The sequence below is a fragment of the Centruroides vittatus genome, unplaced genomic scaffold (assembly GCF_030686945.1).
Source record: "Centruroides vittatus isolate TY-2023 unplaced genomic scaffold, ASM3068694v2 contig_723, whole genome shotgun sequence".
NCBI classification, from domain to species: domain Eukaryota; kingdom Metazoa; phylum Arthropoda; class Arachnida; order Scorpiones; family Buthidae; genus Centruroides; species Centruroides vittatus.
In genome coordinates, this window is record NW_027122461.1 from 539,214 (window position 1) to 561,114 (window position 21,901).

The window sequence follows — 21,901 nt, forward strand, 5'->3', positions numbered from 1 at the left end:
GAATATGTTTAGACATGATTGTAATGTAAACGTATTTTACACGCGACTAATTAATTTCTTTAATCATGATCAATTAATTCCTGATTAAGTAAAAAAAATCGTCATTGGAAACATTGGTTCTGTAAGACCCAACGTTCTCAATAATGTCAACTTTTTACGACCCACTGAAGAGTTAATTTTAAAAGTATAAAATATTCACAATAAAAATTCGTGGCGCAAAAAATTATCTCTCTTGTCGTTCCTGCTCCAACACACTAGGTGAGCGATCTATCGAGAAGGGATGCTTCCCGGGAGATCTTTTAAGAGAAACCGGCCCCTATTTTGGTATTACTTATGTGAAGAACACCCAGAAAACTCCACTTGGCCAGGCCCGAACCCATGACCAACTGCCAGTGTTTGGTGATTTTATTTACTCTGTCACTGGTATGCGCTATTATGTATAAGAATCTAGTTCTTATCGAACCTGTACGCAGGAACTGTATTACAATAGTTCTAATAAATCAATGGATTGTTTAGTTGATCTAAGTTAAAATTTAATAGAAGAATTTACACGAGGAGTGTGACATTAATGTTAAACGTGTGGATGGACGAGGCGGTTGATGTGTCTGTCTAGTGTTCTGAGAGATCCGGTATCGAATCCGGCCATCAACCATTGGATTCTTCGAGATAATCCGACGCAACTTTTCACAATGGAAGCGACCAGGGAGGTGAGGAATCTCTTCCTCAACACTCGGTCGTTCCCGTTATGAGATTGGACGATCCTAGAGTATCAATAAAATACCATCTTAGTACCAACGAGGCGGAATTTTTCAAAAATTCAAAAAAATTATAACCGTGTTCCAAAGCTTTTGAGTAAATATTTAATTTTTATGATAATTATTAGATAATAGACATTATTTATTTTTGTAGTAGAAAATAAAACTTTTATAGTCATATAAAAAATTAATATAATAAATTTAAATTAAATAATTAAACAAGGATGCTCAAAAATCAGCTAATTGTATTGTTTTGTGAGCAGTTCGGTATTTTAGCCACATTTATAAACAATAAAGTATGTAAATAATATAGAAATTGTGTATCTATTATTGTTAATTGACTTTTGGGTCACCACATAATTGACAGCCGAATAATATGTAACGGTGGAAACCAAGAAATTACAAGTCAAATTACCAGAAATATTTTATGTAAGTTTGTAATTATTTATTTTCATTGTTATAATAACAATTATTGGCAAATTATAATGGTTTATATCGAATAAAATATACCACACAAATTCATAAATATATTATACAATAATATGTAACAAGTAAATATCAAAGATAATAAAGTAAACAGAAAATATAAACGAATAAAATTTAAATATTTCGGTCGAGAAATTTCTCTTTTTTTTTCTGAATTTTATAATAATAATAATAATTAAAAAAAATCGGTTACTGTTACCTTAGGTGCCAAGATGGCAGCTCGTCTCTGATTCCAGCAAGGAAACAGTGGGCGAACGTTCTAACCTAACCTAACCTATTCTAATAATTTGGTTGCTAATAATTATGGTAATTTATTAGAATAGGTTAGGTTAGGTTAGAACGTGCGTTCCACTGTTTCCTTGTTGGAGCCGCCATCTTTGCACCTAAAGTGACATTAACCAAAAAATCAATTTAATTTCAGGTTTCTGTGACTGAATACAATTTACAATTTAAACTACCCAGAATCTATGGTTATAAGTGACCACAGTTCTGCTATATATACTTCGGACTAGATATGAAAATGTATTAATACGTGTCACATTTAACCGATCTTAATATATTTTGCATCATCGATAGAAATTGAATTATCTTCAGCGAATTCCCACTTTAAGGTGTCTCTTAAAATATCTCTCATATCTGATGTATATTGTTTCAGTTCGTTGGCAACACGCGCAATTTCTTCACACTGAGCACTAACCTCATTTCTACTGGAGATAAGTACAGTCAGATTTATTATCTTTTCTACAAGCAAAAATATATTAGACACGCCATCTAAAAACGGTGAATTGTTAAATTTGCTAATTTTGGTCTCAATTGGTATTAAGTCAACGAAACTCGTCATGGATTTTAAGCTGGAAACAGCTTGAAGAGTCAGGATTGCATTTTTGCCATTTGCAAATGGTACATATTCACTTCTCATGGACAAAATCTCCTTCATTATTGGATCGTTCTTTATCTCTTCGGAAATTTTTGGTATCAGATTAAATTCAAAGATTTCCATATTAAGTACGTCTTCACTTATCTTCAAGCGATCCATTTCTCTTATAATGGGAGGAATATTGTTTACAACAGAAGAATCTAAATCAACGTCGTTCATCACATCTCCGAGCTGATTTTCTTCTAAATAATTATGAAGGATCTTCAGTTCATTTTCGTTTAGCCCATCCAATATTGTTTCAAATTCTTTCACAAGTCTGAAATATTCTTTTCTTTCATCTTCTAGTTCTTGTGTAAGTGTCATTAATGCATCCATGGGTCTTTTGCCTGAGTTGCAGCCTTTTTTTGCTGATACTTTACTAAGGATAGTAGAACCTTTAACAGTTACAACTCCTGCTATTGTGAAGCCTCTTCCTACACGTTTGAAAGTTTCAGCCATCATTTCATCCTTTAAAATAAAGATTCCACAAAGCGAAGCGAAGGTTCCAAGAATTGTACTCACTTCTCCAACTATCTGCCCAATATTTGTTGCTTTGGAATAACTTTTTAAGGAATTTTCTATTTCTTTTAAGATTTTTATAGTTTCTGTCGCTTCTTTGTCCCATTTTTGATAACTTTTCGAAATTTTTGTTTTAAAAAAATTGATGCTTCGAGCTTTCCCGTATAATTTCTCGAAACGTCGGGTTGATAGACCATCTGGAACTGTAATAAATATAATATCAAAAATAAATTTGACATATTTGTAATTATTATTTGCTACATATATTTTCGTCTAAAAACAAGTACAGTACATACATATCAAAGATAATAAAGTAAACATAAAATATAAACGAATAAAATTAAAATATTTTCGTCGAGAAATTCCTCTTCTTTTCTGAATTTTACAAGAAAAAAAAATATATCGGTTAATGTTACCTTAGGTGCCAAGATGGCGGCTCGTCTCTGATTCCAGCAAGAAACAGTGGGACGCACGTTCTAACCTAACCTATTCTAATAATTTCGTTGCTAATAATTATGGTATTTATTAGAATAGGTTAGGTTAGGTTAGAACGTGCGTTCCACTGTTTCCTTGTTGGAGCCGCCATCTTTGAACCTAAGGTAACATTAACCAAAAAATCAATTTAATTTCAGGTTTCTGTGACTGAATACAATTTACAATTTAAACTACCCAGAATCTATGGTTATAAGTGACCACAGTTCTGCTATATATACTTCGGACTAGATATGAAAATGTATTAATACGTGTCACATTTAACCGATCTTAATATATTTTGCATCATCGATAGAAATTGAATTATCTTCAGCGAATTCCCACTTTAAGGTGTCTCTTAAAATATCTCTCATATCTGATGTATATTGTTTCAGTTCCTCATTTCTGCTGGACTCATTTCTACTGGAGATAAGTACAGTCAGATTTATTATCTTTTCAACAAGCAAAAATATATTAGACACGCCATCTAAAAGGGAAAAGACCGAAGTATCAACACTATTATCGTCTTTTCTCTGTAGCAGCTCCGCATCCGCCTTGTATGTTAATGTTAGACTAAGACGAATATTAAACTAGGATCCTTTCAGGTGTTTAGTACTAAGAGATTTTATTTCATGTATGTCGTGTGTTAGGTGAAGCTCAGAAGGGAACGAGCGACTGGTGATGGTCTCAACCTCTTTGATTTAGAACCGATCACTACAAAAATATTTTTAGATTTGACCACAGGTTTTATAACCTCGGCCCCTAGTATAATAATACTAGGGGGCCAGGTTATAAAACCAGGTGATGTCTTAACCTCTTTAATCGGTGTTTTTAAACATGTTTTTAAGTGGCACCATCGATTTTGAAATTTCTGCAGCACCCCGCTTCTTTATCAATGTAAAGATACTTCGTTCTTCGTACGTTTAGTACGAAGTTTGACGTAATTCCTATTCTGGCGATGCTCAGCATTATATTTCGCTACATTCGGAAATGTCGTTGTGACACCCAAGGATACCGCGGCATTCCGGTTGAAAAACAATGACCTAGGTCATGTGGCCAGCTTTTTAAACGTTAAGGAAAGAAAGTTATGATAAAGTAGGATATCGCGCGACTTTGTCGTTTCGCGATAAATTGATTCGGACCCGAAAGGAAAGCAGTGATCCCTGCATTTACCAGACACAGTAGAAGCGATTCTTGTACAATACCTGAATACGCGAACAGGTAAACTTTGCAGTTGACGCCACAAAAGAGGCTATCCTCGATCTTTGCAATGGACAGGTATAGAGAGACGATCCAAGAACAAAGAAATCGATGGCGATTGCTTTGTTCTTGTGTTTTGTTAGTTTTTCTCGCCTATTTTTCGTTAGGCGCACGAAATGCTGTTTTTATTTTTAATCCTAAGCCTAAATTCCGTTAGGTGGACTCGTCCCATTAGAGAGCATTGACATTGTCACTGTAATACCTTTGTATATCGAAAACAAAGACATAGACTCCTATTTTTACTTTCCTGGCTCTGTTATAGGTAATAGAGGGAAATTATGGCGATCGGTGAAAGATTGACTCCTCCCAAGATTTTACATTTTTGGACTTAGGGAAACTTGAAACGTCGAGCAATGCAAATCCATACAGTTGTTTTTCTGTATGTATGGATTGTTAATGTGTGTGTGTTTGTATGTGGCACGATTTTGTTTACCCTCTTTGGAGCTCACTCCTATGCTTTCGAGAATTTCTGAAATTTTGCACGAAGTTTTATGTATTAGGAAGATTTATGCGATTAACTTTTGGTGGTTTAAGGTCGGGAGATAGAGGGTGGCCGTGTGTCGTATCTCGAGTAGGGTCGGACTTAATGGCGATTTTACTCATTATTAGCATTTACAATTTTTTTATAAAAGCAATCTCTACTCTCAAAATTTGGCATTTTGGTATTTTATAATAATTAAAAATGTAAACAGTTGTTTCTTAATGAAGTATCGTAACAGATACCGCTACAGGAATTTTAAATATTACTGGGAAAGTTAAGCGTTTCTTTGCTAAATTATTTACATCTAAATGGACCCACATTACATTTCTGCATTCCTCGTTTCAATTCATGGAAAATGGCGAATTTTATCAAAATCGATCCATTAATTTTTGTGAACAAACTCGATTCTATAAGCTCACGTAAGACGAGCTAGCGACCGTGAAACATCGCACGACTTTGTCGCGCAATTCCTGCGATATCGCTTTGTCGCGCGCGCTCGTGAAACGACCTTATATCTCGAAAATGAAGTCATAGACCCTATTTCTTATTGCAGTTTTGGATTCCGCATTCAAATTAATGGACAATGGCAAAGATTAATCAAAATCTACCGAACGGATTTTGAGAACGAACTCAATTTTTTAAGCCTCATAGAAAAAGCTTCGCTAACACTCCGCTTCAAAATTCTACGCTCATGGACACTTAATTTATATGTAATAATTGTGCAGCTGATGTTAGAGTTGTGTGCCGCCTGTCTCTAAAATGTCTGGCACCACCTCTCATCCAGCTGTGCCTTTATGGTTTGTCGAATCGAGCATCTCCAGTACCACCGAAACCGATTGGTACTGGAGATCAGAGGTAGGGTACTGAGGGCAAGGCACGTACGATGCGTTGACCTGAGGTGGGTCACATCGGCACCCCGAGCAGCGAGCGTGCAGTTAATTGGCCAAGGAGGCTGCCAAGGGTCCATTTATAATGAAGAAAGTCGGACTCTCTTACATAAAAGGTACTCTACTGCAACGATCTATGTATGACACATCGGCAAGAGAGCTGGACTCAAAGTACAGTAGGTATGTCGACCTACGCTTTTGTGCCTGAAGTTTGCCCAACTCCTGTGAATTGCGATTGGTTAGTGACCCAAATACTAACCGGATACGGGAAGTTCCCACTTCAAGTTCAAGTTTGGACAAGGGGATAGTTGCTGCTCCTGTGGGTTTCTCGGAGACACTACGTACTTGACTACCCTGTACCGGGCTCTGGCAGTACCCATTGGGTTGTATTGCCAGAGCCCGAGAATTAACTCAGTCTGATTTCAATCGTTCAGACATCGGTGCCTGACTGCCGGTGATTAAAATACAGTCTCTTAGTACTCTGTAGTGCTATTTGGCGGAGCAGATTCATATACTTAGACTTGTGATATGAGGTAGGGCCTGACCGAACCTATGATAAACATGGAAAAACGTTCTGTTTGTGGGCACAGGGCAAAAAGTTATAGAAAATACCATGAAACTAAAAACTTTTTTAAGAATAATTGCGAGTTAGATAAAAAAAAAAATAATAATAATAAAATTTCTAATTCTAAATTTAAAATTTCGTATATTTAAAAAGTGTTTAAAATAATTTAAAATAAAAATTACCTTTTGGTATACCCTCAATTTTCTCAGATATTCCTGAGAATACAATTGACAGGAAAATCACAATTGATTTTATATCCATAAGTAAGGCGCTGATAGAAATTCTATTGATTAAAATAATATATTCAAGTGAATTTTTGCAATAAAATAATTTTTTTTAATTTAGACATATGATCCTTTCAACATAATTTGGCAATTTTCAAACCAGACTACAGCATTTTAAACTATTCATAAGGGAGCAGAGTATGAAATGTCTCACTTGTGGTTGCGATCAACAATTAACTATTTACTATAATAAACTATTCTCTTCTTTCAAGTGAACAAAAAGTGGTTTAATCTGGTTAGACAAGTGTCATCTTATGTTGGAAGGAACTACATTTAAATCAAAGGAGAAATTATTATGTTAAAATTGTTCATAATTTTTAATAATTAAACTAAAATGATTGAAAATGAAGAAAAGTTGTAGTCTTATCGATCGCACAATTTCCGTAAAAGACTATGTAATTTGCCGTCAATGTACTCAAAGAATGTTGTAAAACAATAATAAAATTAGATTTTATTGTCAAAATTTAACATACCTTCCTATGTTTCCTATTCGAGGTCTTAAACATTTGGCATATGAAATATTATTACAGTAAATAATTAAATAATTAATAAAAACGTTTTATTAACTTGCGCATGACGATCACATTGCCGATGATCCGATAAAACATTTATGCAAATCTCCATATAACATATACCATAGTGTACAGTGGCCTTTTGCCATGTGATAAGGTACCGTAATATCCAGGGCCATTGTAATCATCCGGCAAACTTAGGAATTTTTCGTGGGTGATCCATCCCGAATGTCGGGTCTCGTCCTTCACCAGCTGGCCTCCTTAATGTGGATCTGGCCAAACTACGTATACACCAGTGGCCGAGTGGATAAAACCGCCAAACACTGGCTGTGTCGTGGGTTGACGCCTGGCAACACGCTGGCACATGGACATTTTCCGTGTTTTCTTCATGTTACTAACATCTAAATAGGGACCAGTTTCCTATAAAAGTCCTTCTGAGAGGCATCTTTCCTCACCAGATCATCAAATGCTGTCATATTGCCGTAACCGAATAAAACCACGATGGGAATGAAAAGTAGTCTTTTACTGCCCACCAGGAGAAAGGAGTAAAAAAAAATTGCATATAAAAAAACTCTAAAATGTGTTTTTTAATACAATACAATAACAATACAATGCAATTTACAATACAACAACAATCCTTATTAACAATTTTAATCGATAATAAGTGCAATTGCTTAAACTTAAATTCTGTTATGATTAACTATTGAGTACGTTATACAAAAGAGAAGCCCAAATTCAGCTACGTGTCTATAATACATTATAACCCGACATATTGTTAAAACGTTTCTGATAAGATTAAACCTCTATGAATGTTCCTTGGAACAATGATCTGTTAAGCGAAAAGCGAACCTCTCCCTCATCCAATGTTCTGTTAAGTGAACTCGACTGTTTATAATTGTTATAGAAATCTTTAACTGACATTCTTTCACTTTAAACTAACCCAAGCTAGTCTTTTAAAACAGATGCTAAAAGGTCTTAGCACTTGCTTTAAAAGTCATGCTCATTTAATAAGGGCAATAAATCCGCCAATGGACACGTTTGGACTGAAAGGTCGAGCGTTTTTTCAATTTTAAACGAATCAATTGTATTTAGAGCTCTGCCCGATTGTCTATCTACAAATTAATTTCAAACACTTAATCATTTTATTTTAGTTTCCTTGATTTATTTTATAGTTTAAAGTTTCGTTTTTTGGAAAATTAGAGAACAGAGAACTTGTTTAAAATCATAATAAAATAAATTAATCAGAATTACACAGGAAAATATTATTAATAGACGGAATCGTCTATTAATAACAAAATTTTCCTGTGTAATTCTCGTGTGTAATAAAACTACATTACACACAAGTTATGATTTTCTTTAATTAATTTAATCTCTGGATCTCATAAATCCAACGTTTTTATCCATCAATGGCCGAGTGAATAAAACCACCGAACACTGGTAGTTGGTCGTGGGTTCGCGCCTCGCCAGGATGGGCTGGCCACATGGAATTTTCCGGGTTTTCTCCACGCCTGTAACTCCTGAATAAGGCCAGTTACCCTTAAAACGACCTCCCAGAAGGCATCCCCCTACGCAGATCGACGAAGTGTTGCGTTGCCATAAGTTAACTACTAGACATGGTCGTGGGATCGCACTTGGCCAATGCGCTGCCCAAGAGTAGTTTTCCGGATTTTATTCACGTTTTTAACATCTAAATAGGGGCCAATTCCCTTTAGAACAGTGTTTCCCAACGTGGGGCCCACGCCCCACAAGGGGGCAATTTGATTGTTAAGGGGGGCAATTCGAAACTCGTCAAGAGTTGAAGTTAACCGTATAGCCGTTGTAAATATTGATTTAAGTTAGTTTTAATTTTCTTTGTTTCCCTTTCCTTCTAGAACTTTCCTTTATAACCCTTTTCCCTTGGGGTGGGATTAACAATTCTGGGAACCACTGAGAACAAAGAGATGAACGAGGCCCTGAGGCCGGTGAAAGAGGAGAAAGAACATTCTTTGCCCAGACCTCAAGGTGGGCAGACGCGAGTTGTGGTGTTCCAGGTTGCGTTTGGCAATGACTGGAAAGTGCAAGAGACTGATGAAAGAATTGGGTTTTATTGTGGTTACGATAAAACAGTGTGGCAATTAAGTGGAAGAAAAAACTTCAACGAACACGACAACGACAGATCTTCCAAAAGAGTTCAACATATGTGTTGGGGGGCATAAGAATTTTAGAAAGGCTTAGGTGGGGCATAGCACAAAAAAGGTTGGGAAACACTGCTTTAGAAAGTCCTCTTTGGAGGCATCTTCTTTGGCATATCATCCAGGTGTCGCTTTGTCGTATACAAACAATCAAACGAAACCCAACGTTTCCAATAGTTTGATTTTTCTCTCCCCTGCCCAGCGTGAATAAATTTAAGAAATTTAAATTATTTATAATAGAACCTCGTGCTGGTAACTAAAACAGATCTCTTAAAAATTATGCATTACTTTTTCCCTCTTTTCAAATCGATTCAATGGACAAAATTAAGTTTTATGATTAAAATTATAAAATAATTAAATATATATATATATATATATAGCCTCGTCTTATATTACATATGTTAAACGTCTACATTCATCATAATGGACGTTATAAATAAATATATTAAATTAATTAAAGTAAATTACATAATATATTTGAATATACTGAACCTATATTCGTAACGAATATTTTAAATTATTCTTTATTTATTATTGAAAATAAATCTTACCTAAGTATTGCAGAAACGTAATTAATATCGAGAACGAGTAAAATAAATGGCTAACAAAATGAAACTATTTTAATCCGTTTCTATCTAATCAGACAGAGTACGAAGTTTAAAGCAAATGTCAAGCACATGAATTTCTTTAATTCATTTCACCTTTCAGGCATTAAAAGAACCATTTTTCTATCTCGTCTTGGGCAACAATGGGCATTATTGGGAAGTAACGGGCGGGAGAGAAGCGACTCCAACTTAGTAAGAATATCACGTGTCAGTAACTCGTTTAGTCAGACTATTCAATGAACGAGTTAGTGGCATGTGACACAAGTACACGTCTGTGTTGTGTGTTGATGTCATGTAAACTGAACTAAGCACCCTGACTGGGATTATACGCTTTGTCTTTCACCGGAGCAACCGCGTGTTTTTACTGTCTCCAACAAATTAGGAAAGTAATTTAAATTTGTTCGTTACAATTCTTATATAAGTGAATTTGCTTAATTACATTTAAAAGAAATGTGGATATCCTGAAAATATTTTATTAACATTAATTTTATATATTTTAATTTATTTCGTGAAGATAAACATAAATCGGATAAAAACATTTTTAATAAAAGATTACATTTCGAAAGTAAACAGTCGCAGGATATGACTAAGAGCGATAACGTATATCAACCAGGAAGTTCTCGGAAAAAATTGAGATACTTTCGAATTCGGTAGGCATTTACCAATGTGAAAGAGAAAAGCTGTTTAACAAGGAATTTTTCACAATTACCGAGTTAAGCTGTGTTCAGATAGGCAGGTGTAACTACCTAAGTGACGAAACGTGACGTTTTTATTTGCCGTGAACTATTTCAGGGGTCGTCACGTTGGAATCGATTCCGAGTCGATTTGCATAGAAGGAACCTTACGTTCGGACAATTAAAATTGTTCCATCAATTCGGAAAGATAGAAACAGAAAAAAAAAAACAGTTCAATTGTTGAGAGATGGTCGAACAATTCATAAGTAAAAATACTTTTCGTGATTGCAATCCCATCCCTTGAACGAGACAGCTCCATATTGATTACGCTGATGAAGTAACTACCGCTGCTCCCAAATCAACGCTAGTCTACTCTTTCTTTCAGCAATCACGTTCAATGTTGGTTAGAAAATGGATTATATAACACTTTTTTCATTGGCCGCTTTGTGAATTCTTAGAAGATATTTAATCGGCTAATCGTAAAAGTTAATGTACGTTTGCGTGATCTTCACATGATAGGATATGCCTGTTTAAACTGAGCTTTAAGGAGAAAAGAGAGAAAAGAGTTAGTAAAGTATTCATATTAATTTTAATACGGTATATATTGTCTACTTTTAGGGAAATTAAAAAGAAAAAAATATTATTCTGGTTTTTAATGTTATTCATCACTACTAGTTTATCATCACTAAGTTATTCAGCTAGTAATCATCACTATTAGATAAATTTACGGCATTTAGAATTAGGTTATTTTCCATATATATTGTAGGTGGATTTCGATTGTTATTGGCCAACCCGTCGGATTTCGAGTACATACTGGATTGAAGCGTTGACAGGAGGACAAAGAAGTTCGCGAGGCGGCGTGAACCCATGGCATGTGTTGGGTTTTTAGAAAAATGAATCGAAAATGGCTCAGCACTGTCGAAAACTCGCTAACTGCATGCTGTGCTTGCTAATAATACGCTATTTCGGATTACTCTGATACCAGAAAAGCTGCAATATCGCTTGTCAGAAAGCTTACCCCTACCGGGTATGAGTGATAATTTTCAAAAAATTCAATCGTTGACTTCCCTTCGAATGACATAATATAGAATATACAAATTTGCTAAATTATTTCTAATTTTAACTCCAACATGATATATGTAACCGAATTTCAATTGATAATTACACACCCGATATGATTTCGCATAAAACGAAACAAAATTTCAATATCAGCATCATCGAATATTTTCTAAATAGGAATTTTGCATTCAATTTCAAAATTTCCAAATGAGTTTATCATTGGATAGTTTTTATCCATCTGAGAAGCCAAACCCGCTTGTCAGATAGACGAAACCTCTGTTTTGTACTGGGTATAAGGTTTATTCAACGTAACGTAATTACTGTGCAATCGATGAGATAACGTCCTGATCTTACAATAGATTTATCTGTTTCACTTTAACATTTTCCGAAATGTAATCTTTATCCCATCTGTAAAATTTATGAAACACATAACATAAATTCTCATGCTCCTTTTTGTTTAATTTTGAATTAACGCAATTCCTTCTGCTTCGACATTACCAGCGAGCATTTTTTGATAACCTCACTGAATACTGATCGCGAGTTTGCGCCCTTTCAACAGACTGGCCTTGTAGAGTTTTCCACGATTTATTCACGTGATCGACACCTAAATAGGGCCAGTTTCCCGTAAACTTCTTCCACAAAAACAATCTATCAGGAGAGGTAGGCGCCCTCCTTATTCCCCTTGAATCCAAGCATGACAATTATGGATCATCTCTTGCTGAGTACGTCACATATTAACAATACCCCATTACTGCATTAAAAGTTCAAATGTGTTGTTTCGGTGACGTAAAAACTCAAAAGTAGAGAACTTTTATCTCCTTTCCTTATTTTTAAAGTGTTTTGTACGTTTAAAAGGGTCGTTTTTACGTATTCGAGGGAATCTTTATCATTGTAGGATTGCCAACTAGCCTATAATGAAAGTTCACTGTCGTCAAAGTTTTATTCTAGAAACTAAAAGTGACTAAAAGACGGATATTTCTGACAGGCGTAAATAAAAATTTATTTATTAATTGCATATAAATGAAGTAATGAGAATAAAACCTTAAATTTTATCGTAATTCTCAACAATTAAGATAAAAGATAATTTCACATTAGAGAATACTTTTCTAACGTAAATTATTTAAATTGTTTATTTTTAAAGTAAAAGCATGCTTTAAATGAATGAATTAATTAATTACAAAATGACATGCGTAAGAAAATAACATAGTATTTAATTTCTTTAGATTAAAATCTACTCATAACTTCATTATTCAGTTGGATCTTTGACCATAAACAATTTTAATTGCAAAAAATTCAGAAATTCTGGTTAAGATTATATCGGGTGTGTCAAAAATCAATTAGCCTAAATATATCCAATTTAAAGTTATTTTAAAACTGTTAATTTATTGAACGTAACTGAATGACGAAATAAAAAGTACGGTAATTCATGTACATTTCTGTTAATTAACTGACGTTTGAGCAGCTGTCTGCTGACGGTTTGATCGTTGTGGTTGATGAGTATGCAGCTTAATGATTCAGTGAAAAGCTTACAGATGTTCGATCCTCAACAATTTTTGTTAATGATTTGATACGAATTAATTACACCCATTTCTTTCTATCAGGCTGCCAGCATTGTGAGCCTGGCTTAATCTGACATTGGAAACAAAAGCACCTGATCAAGTCACAACTCTAGCACCGAGTGAGTTTTTTAATGGTTCACAGCTCATCGTGATTCAAAACACTACAAGACAGTAGCATTTTCCATTTTCAATGCAACGTTAATTTTCATGAAAGCAATCCCACTTTAAAGTCTTCCTAAAAATATCTTTCATATCCGATTTATATTCTTCCAGTTGTTTAGCAATGCGCCAAATTTCTTCACATTGAGTACTGACTTCATGGTATTTGGAGATCAGATGAGTCAGAGTCATGGTTCTTTCAAGTAGTGAAAAAACACTAGACATATCATCAAGAAACGGTGAATACTTTAAATCATAAAGTTCGTTACCAAATAAGTCAACGCCATTCACAATGAATTTAAAGCCGGAAAGAGTTTGGGAAGTCTTCAAGGCATTTTGGCCATTTTCACGTTCATACATCACGTACACTATATGTTCCATTACGGGATCTTTCTTTATTTCTACCGAAATTTTGAAAATTAAATTAAATTCGAATATTTTTCTATGAATTATATCTTCGTTTATCTTCAAGCGATCCATTTCTCGTATATTGAGAGGAATATAGTCCACAACGGAGGGATCTAAATCGACGTCGTTCATCACATTACCGAGCTCATTTTTTTCTAAATAGTTACGAAGGACCTTCAGCTCATTTTCGTTTAGCCCATCCAATATTGTTTCAAACTCTTTGACAAATGTGAAATATTTCTTTCTTTCATTTTCCAGTTCTTGCGTAAGTCTCATCAATTCATTCAAAGTGGTTTCAGCTTTCTTGTAGTCCTTTTCTGTAAACACGTTATTAGCAATAGCAGAGCCTGTAAAAGTTATATCTCCTGCATCTACCAAACCATCTCCTACACGCTTCAAAGTGTCAGATACAGCTTTGTAGTTAGAAAAAATCATGGCTAAGATCGAACAGATGTATCCAGCGATAGTACTTATTACCTCTATTATCATACCGATATATGTTACTTTTGAAAATGTTAATGAATTTTCTATCTTTTTCATTATATCTATCGTTTCGGCCGATTGTCTATCCCATTCGTGATAAGTTTCGAGTATCAATGTTTTAAAAACATTGATGCTTTGGACCTTGTCGAACAATCCTTCGAAGCGACGAGCTGAAGATTCTGCAGAAAAAAATACATTTAATATTCGCAATTATAGTTAAATCATTTAAAATTTATTACAGTCAAACCTCTGAACAACGTCCACTGACCGTTGTTCGGAGGTTACTTTGTATGTTATCGAGTCGGCCAGGCAAATCTGAGGAAAAACAATTTTTCCACCTGCTTTCTCTCTGTGTTAGTAATCAACAATTATAAGAATTAAAACTTGAAAACTACGGTTGAATCATCACTGAATTTGCCTGTAATAATTAGAATAATATAATTACAAAAATTACCGTTTGGTTCCGAGATTTCAAATATTTCTGAACAAACAATTGACAAGAAAATCACAACGAGGACAATCATTGCTTTGAAGTTGGCTGTAAAAAAGATTACAAAATTAATAGAAAGCAAAATTTTTCTTTCAGCTTAAAAATTATCAAAATTTATTAAAACATTTATTTTCTTAAATAATTTAAAAATGGAAGATAATTTTAATATTATTTTAAAATAAACGCTTTTTTTGGTCACTTTTTCGAAATTGTGAGCCGCAGTGTTGTGACGTCACAACACTACACATATATTCTCATTACAATGCATTTACACTCGCACATCCTGATTAAATTCAACATTTGGCTATGTCTTTGGGGTTTTGGGTGGGAGGATGAAGTTGAAGCATCTCTAAAATATTCTTAAAATGGTTTTGTATGTCTTGAAAGTTTCAGCCTCTTATATTAATTAAAAATAGATGCAAAGTGATTAAATCTAGTCACACAAACACTTGTGATAAATAAACTTACGCGTTAACCCGTTTTGCCACGGATGGGAGAAATGCTCTTTTTTGTAAATTTAATTAAATGGCACCTATATACATTACATTTTGTGATTTATATGTATGTAATTGCACAATAAACTCGTGTCTTCTGTATTCCGACTTTTGTCTCACTCTCTATATCCTATTATAACAATTCTCGAGAAATCTTATCATATTTATGATAAATTATCTATTAATAATATTTTATCGATAAATTATATACAGTAATTGTTTCTTTTTTGTTAGAAATTTATGTAAAGCAGGAAATAATTTTGTTTTATTTAAACAATACTTATATAGATTTTAGGGTTAAAAAGTATATACATGCCTCTACACATGTATAAAAAGTTACTTTTTTCTACTTCTTAATGACAAAATTTGGTTATATTAAATTTATGGTTAAAGACGGCCGTATAGCCAAGGCGGTAAAGGCATCAGCCAAGAGCTCTGGCGATTCGGGTTCAAATCAGGGCTTATCGAAAAAATCATATAAAGTTTTCGTGGCCTGCCTGTCCCGAGTATATCGGACACTGTACCTGATCATCCTGCCGTTCCTATTATCAGCCTGGCAGAATATTATGAGCTTCTTTAATCTAACGTGGGTACAAATACCTTCAAAGAATAGGAAAACGTAGAACCGCAACCTGTTCATGTGGAGAAGAGAATCAAGACCTTGAACACTTACTCCTTAAATGCGGCAAGTACGAGAAAGAACGTATTGAGATCTCGACTTTACATCAACAATGTAATGACGACTCTAATCTTGACATGTACCTAATGATACGTGATAAAAAACTTCTACCTGACCTATTGACCTTCGCAAGAAGAATCTTGATGTAAAGGAGGGAAGTTACCTCCCTAGCCTATAACCCAGCAAGTAGCTGGACCTCTGTAAGACAGACAAGAGCGCTGTCAGTGTTTTTATGCATTATTTTATACTATCCTGTTTGTACGAATACATGTTTAATTGATAGATAAAGATAGAAAAGAATTAAAGAAACGTCATCCTTGTAATGCGAAAGTGAAACAAGGTGATTCTGATCCCCAAAAGGGGAAATGAAGAAAAATTAACGAAAAAAAAAAAAAAATCTAACGTGGCCTTGAGAAATCACGATAGGTATAGAAAAGGTTCTCTTAGCGATCGTACAATCCGTTAAAGCTTGTTAATTAATTATGACCAAATTTTGAATTAAATGACTTTTCTGACATAATGCGGTTCGTATAAACATTACCGCACATCACTACCAAGTAATGGCAAGTTCATTGATTGTAGTGACAGCATTTCCATTTATTAAAGACTGACTTGTAATCTATCAGTAATTAAACTCGTTTACAAATCGCAATTTCTTTATTAAACAACTCATTTTTAATTAATCTCTTCTTATTTTATTCCATTTAATTAATTATTCTAGCCAAGAATATGAAGTCTCTAGGTTTGACATATAAATGGGGTCAGTTTGCTATAGAAAATTTTCCTGGCAGATAAGCCCTTTTTGGCAAAACGCGTTAAATCACAAATCTAATTCAATCTTTTTGGCCAATCGGCACTAAAAAATGTGTTTTTTTTTATGCTTACAACGGTACAAAACCATAATAAACCACAATAGGGTCGGTCAAGGTGAGGGGACGGCGACGAAATATTACTGACCTTCCTGACTTGTACTCCTATCAGCAGACAGATGACCTTAGCCTAAAGCTCTGGGTTATCTGAGTGGGTCGGAAATTCCTAGAAAATTTTCGGGGTGGTCCATTCCGAATTTGTCTGGCTTGTCTCTTACCACTGAGCCACTGATGAGTCTGACCTAAGATTGACTCGATAAAACCGTATTGATACAAAGGGCGGAGAAATTCAAAAAAGACAGGGAAAAACCGGTACTCGAATTTCGGCCCTACAAATTAATTGGCTGGGTTTTAACTTCTTATTTTGAAAAGTTTAGTTTTTTAAATGTTTTTAAACCTCATTTTATTTGCACGTTAAATTCGATAAATCAGTACAATTCATAGTAAGGTACGATACACAACGTAACGCATTCATTCTGAGTGTTTTTACAGCTCGACAATCCCCTTTACTATCAAGAAATTAATTTAATTACTAAAATTCATTTACAAGAATACTTAAATATTTTAAGTAATTACAATTAGAAGAAAATATAAAGCTACTTGCAATATATTATTTAATATTAATTCAACATGTACAGTACACTACATGATTGATATTAGTTTGTTATGTCAATACCTTTAAGGAACTTGTGTTTAAACAAACTTTCAAATTCGATCCGAGTACAACGAGGGGGTTTCAAAATCCGGTGAAATCGAGGTGTATTCTTAGCAACTTTGTATTCTGTACTTTGTACATTTCGATAATACTAACATTGTATTATCGTCAGTGAAACATTGAAATGTACAGTACATAGTAATAGAAACCAGAGGCTTACGTGGAATATTTAAAACTAAAGCACGTGTAAAAACTGTATATTGTCACTTATATTATAACGTAAGGTTTGACATTCGAACGTACAGTACAATGTAACTCTATCGTTGCTATTAAATACCGAAAATTTACTATAGCTGTGGGCCTAGCTTTAACTACATTAAGTACAAGGCTAGGCCCAGAGGTATGGGACAGTAAATGACATGTCGTGTCATCTCTGTCATTCTAGTCTATCAAGTGTCCGTCTGAAAGCGTAAAATTTAGTTAATTAAATAGGTAAAAACAACTCACCACAAAAACTTGAATTCTAACTGTAAAGACTCCAACAGAGAAACACAATCCATGGAAAACAATTACACCTCTGTATTAATTTATCAACTGAAAAGAAAACATTTTGATGTGTCAGTTTAAAATGGTAACGTGCATGTTAAGCGGAATAAAATATATCGATATGTAAATCTTTACAGCGTGACAAAAATCAATATGAAAAGCTTAATAATGAAAGCACCGTCGGTTGCCAACACGTGTATTCCGAAGGGCAGTGACGTGACGAGTTACACTACGTCACACCACTCCGTTCAACCAACTGTAGGTGCGTGCACAATCGGCGCCTGCGGATAAATTTAGTAATTATTTAGTCAGATTATAACTTTTAATCTTCTGTGTAATAATATTTTAACAGAAAATAAGCAGTGAAAGTACTGTATATCTGTTTATAGATAATATTCAATAATAAGGTATTCGGTGAAAGTATCGGAATCGACACACATAACGGTCATTCAGATATTAATACGGGATTTCGAGAACTCCTTCTAAATCAGAAAGAAAGCGGGTTGATGAGAATTATATAAATTTGATTATGGAAATTTATAGAAATTCTGAAAAGATAGGCTAAAGTGTTACATAAAGAGGATTTAGAGTGGATAAAGTGACTAGATGACGAAATGTAAAAAGCGAGATGTTGTGTTAGATGCTTCGAAGTGACGTTATATGGGTCACGTGATCGACTCTGGGGAACTGTTTCTGACCTACCAACAATTAAGCGATCTTCAAAATTTCGCTTTTATAATCAAAACTAAAATAGTTAAGAGATTTATTTTGTAATTCAGATAATTAGCAGAAATCATGATTTACCCGACCGCACACTGTTCGCATTTACTGTTGTCAGACAGAAGCAGTGATAGACTGGACAAGGACGACGCCAGCCAATGGGCCAGGGGTGGGGCAAGATGATGTAAATTGATAGAGGATATGAATTGTATGTAGGTAAAATAAAAACGATTCATTAAGTTTTAATCATTTACTATGTACCGGAAAAGAAATATCTTAATTATAACATTTTTTTTAACTTACAAGAAGCCTAAGAAGATTATTTTAATTAAAACTTAGCATTTGAATAATTTTTTCGAATTTCTAGGGAAGGGCAGCTGCCCGTCTGCCCCCCCCCCGGCGACGCCCTTGACACTGGACAATAAATCGCCAATAGGGCTACAATTTCTATAAATTGGATATTAAAACTCGTATACAATACTATTCATCTTTGAATTACGATTTATGCAACGAATATTGACTTTTTCAAAGAGTTTGAAAAGCGAAAGGGGGAGTGTCCCATCTAATTCGGGCATCTGGTCACTGTATTAGTGTAGCATTCAAGTAACGGCACTATGCTTAGCTACATCTCTACATAAATGCGATGTGCTACACCGCGAAACTGTGGTAATTTACTGGGATAGAATAATTTATATACAATAAATCTCGAAGCAGAATTGTTCGAAGCAATTTTTTATAAATTACCTCTTTTAAATTTTTTAAATATGAATTATTTACTTATAAATGAAAATCGGACAATCCGAGACATTTTCCCAAGCAGTGACAAAGTCAAAAACCAGGACTAACAGGTCACTTTAACGGTAGAGTTAATCGTGACTTAACTTTAAGCTCATAACATTCATTTTAATATTAGGTGAATTAGTGCAGGATGCATAGAAAGAGCTACGGAATATGTGGCATTCTCAAATGATATTGTTTTTATTAATGGTATAGAGTAATTACAGTTGAGCCAGAAAATGTTAAAAACACATCACAGAAAGAGGGATTAAAGGTCAGTAGAGTCGCCACTTAGTTGTTAGAATTTAGATATGAACTGTTAAGGAAAAGAGAGGGAATTTATCCGTGTACTCTATACGTATTATAATTAATAAATTATTCGAAAAATATAACGTTTGCCTTTATCTAGATAAAAAATTGCAAAACTACAGTAGAGCATCGATTATCCGACTCAATTGGGGACTGAGGTTGGTCGGATAACTGAAAAAACGGATAACCGAAAAGTATGAAAAAATACATTATTAGTATAGTGTATTTGTATATCTCATATCATATTATCCCAAAGCATATTAGTATATCGCTATTAACCTACTTCGCGTTGAATTTTCATCGATGTCAAGCCTAACAACATTTAAAAAAAAAAATAATTATCATCGTTAAATTATTTCTTTATTTTGCACAAAGTAAATACAGAAATAAAGAAAAAAATAAAAAATTAAGCCTGGTTTAAATACTGGCCTCTCTTTCATGGTCTAGCCTGTGTTTCCTGCTAAAACACGAAAAAATTTAACAAAAATAATATTAAAGTAGCCAAGACATAGCCAAATTTTGTAGCGCCACATCACTAGCGGACATTTGAATTTGCCGACTAGAACGTGGTCCGTTAACCGATGTGACGGTTGATCGGGAATCGGATAACGATGCTCTAGTGTAATTAAAAATATCCAGCAACGAGGTGCGTAACTTTCCTAGCTGTTATAAAATTTTATTAATATATTATTAATTACGGTACAATGGTAAAAAACTGAATTTTGAGGGCATATTTGAGTTTTATTTAAAAATACTGTAAATGGTTATTACGAATAAAATCTTCATTAAGTCCCACCCCACTAGAGATATGATACGTGACCTCCTGTATCTTTCCACCCTCTCGGATTTTAACCATCAAAATTTAACAGTATCAACAGCCTCTTATACACAAGCTATCGTGTTAAATTTTGTTTTTTAATTGTTACTTTATCCTGAGATATTAAACGGAAAATACGCCGAGACACGCGCAGATAGCGTCGTATTTGACACGAATGCGGGAAGATAACAGTAATAGACTCTTCCAAGTAAACAAAAAGCTTAACGCCACTTGATTGCCATCTATCGGCTACCTGATACATTAATTTATATATATACATTAAAAGGAAAATTTTCAATTGATTTGCTTTCAATTTTAATTATAAGCGAGTTAATATTGATTGAATAAGCGACCTTTCTAGTTGGGCTGCAACTTGAATAAATTGTAGACATAAATTTCCACTGTGGTTCGTCCGTCTCTCCCTGTCTGCCTTTCCTTAGTCTCGAGAAGCTGATTAGATAAATGAAACTGGAGACGATGAATGGAAAGAGGAAGGGCAGGAGGCCCCGATCACTTAACTACATACGAGTTTCCGATGAAAACCGGAAGTCACGTTATTACAATTCAAAAATATCGCCTGTAAGGAGTTCGATAGATGACCGGCATGGCTGTTTTGCTAACAGGAAAGGTATTATGTACAGAGAAAGACACGAGGTAAAGAGCATATATTTTAAATTAAACAAATTAATAAATGTGATTAAAAATTGCAACCCGGCAGATTGACCAATTCACAATAAATAATTTCTCGTTGCATTTTAAAGTGCAGCTGAGTGAACATTAAAATGTGTCGACTATGATAACATTCATAAAAGTTTCTCACAGAACTATCTTTGTATAGTATACTGACCTCTAGATTTACAGTTGTGTTATAATTATAATAATAAACATAAACGACATTGTTATACTTTACAATTATTGTTGATTAATATTATCGTATGCATTACATTTTCAAAATATAATTATTTAAAATTCGTAAAGTTAATAACTTTTTACATTCAGACATAAACTTGTCACATTATTTCATATTCTTATAAATTTGCATTGAAGTACCATGAAATAGGCGAATGGAATCTTGTTTATAACATTGTTTAATATCGTATGTGTGATATTACATATCCATAACGTCTTAAATATGTCTATATTGTACATTGTACAGGGTGATCATTCAAAGAGTAGGTGTTCAGTGCTGTTTGTTGAATGAGCTTTTCAACACATTTTAACTAAATTCTGTATACATACTGTCCCGAGTATTTTGGGGAATGCTTTTACTTCAAATTTCGGTCTCTTAGAT

The 21,901-nt window shown here is 34.1% G+C and overlaps 3 protein-coding genes across 3 annotated transcripts in view; 1 reads left to right on the plus strand and 2 right to left on the minus strand.

Moving 5' to 3' along the window:
- The window catches only part of LOC136980753 (uncharacterized), a 108,185-nt gene that overhangs the window by 58,074 nt on the left and 28,210 nt on the right, over positions 1-21,901 (plus strand). The gene's annotated exons all lie outside the window — the stretch shown is intronic.
- LOC136980762 (uncharacterized) lies at positions 1,748-6,629 on the minus strand. The gene is made up of 2 exons (XM_067276955.1): positions 6,523-6,629; positions 1,748-2,873 (listed from the first exon to the last, which is right to left on the minus strand). The coding sequence occupies exons 1-2, from the start codon at positions 6,599-6,601 to the stop codon at positions 1,783-1,785; spliced, it is 1,170 nt and encodes a 389-aa protein (XP_067133056.1). The 5' UTR covers positions 6,602-6,629; the 3' UTR covers positions 1,748-1,782.
- LOC136980763 (uncharacterized) lies at positions 13,304-17,968 on the minus strand. Its single transcript, XM_067276956.1, has 3 exons — positions 17,949-17,968; positions 14,709-14,792; positions 13,304-14,433 (listed from the first exon to the last, which is right to left on the minus strand). The coding sequence occupies exons 2-3, from the start codon at positions 14,776-14,778 to the stop codon at positions 13,403-13,405; spliced, it is 1,101 nt and encodes a 366-aa protein (XP_067133057.1). The 5' UTR covers positions 14,779-14,792; positions 17,949-17,968; the 3' UTR covers positions 13,304-13,402.

Excerpts from the sequence above, each read along its gene's own strand:
- LOC136980762 (XM_067276955.1), bottom strand. The coding sequence starts at position 6,601 with ATGGATATAAAATCAATTGTGATTTTCCTGTCAATTGTATTCTCAGGA. Across the intron at positions 2,874-6,522 it reads AATTGAGGGTATACCAAAAG|ATGGTCTATCAACCCGACGT; the intron begins GTAATTTTTATT and ends TTACAGTTCCAG.
- LOC136980763 (XM_067276956.1), bottom strand. The coding sequence starts at position 14,778 with ATGATTGTCCTCGTTGTGATTTTCTTGTCAATTGTTTGTTCAGAAATA. Across the intron at positions 14,434-14,708 it reads TGAAATCTCGGAACCAAACG|AATCTTCAGCTCGTCGCTTC; the intron begins GTAATTTTTGTA and ends TTTTTTCTGCAG.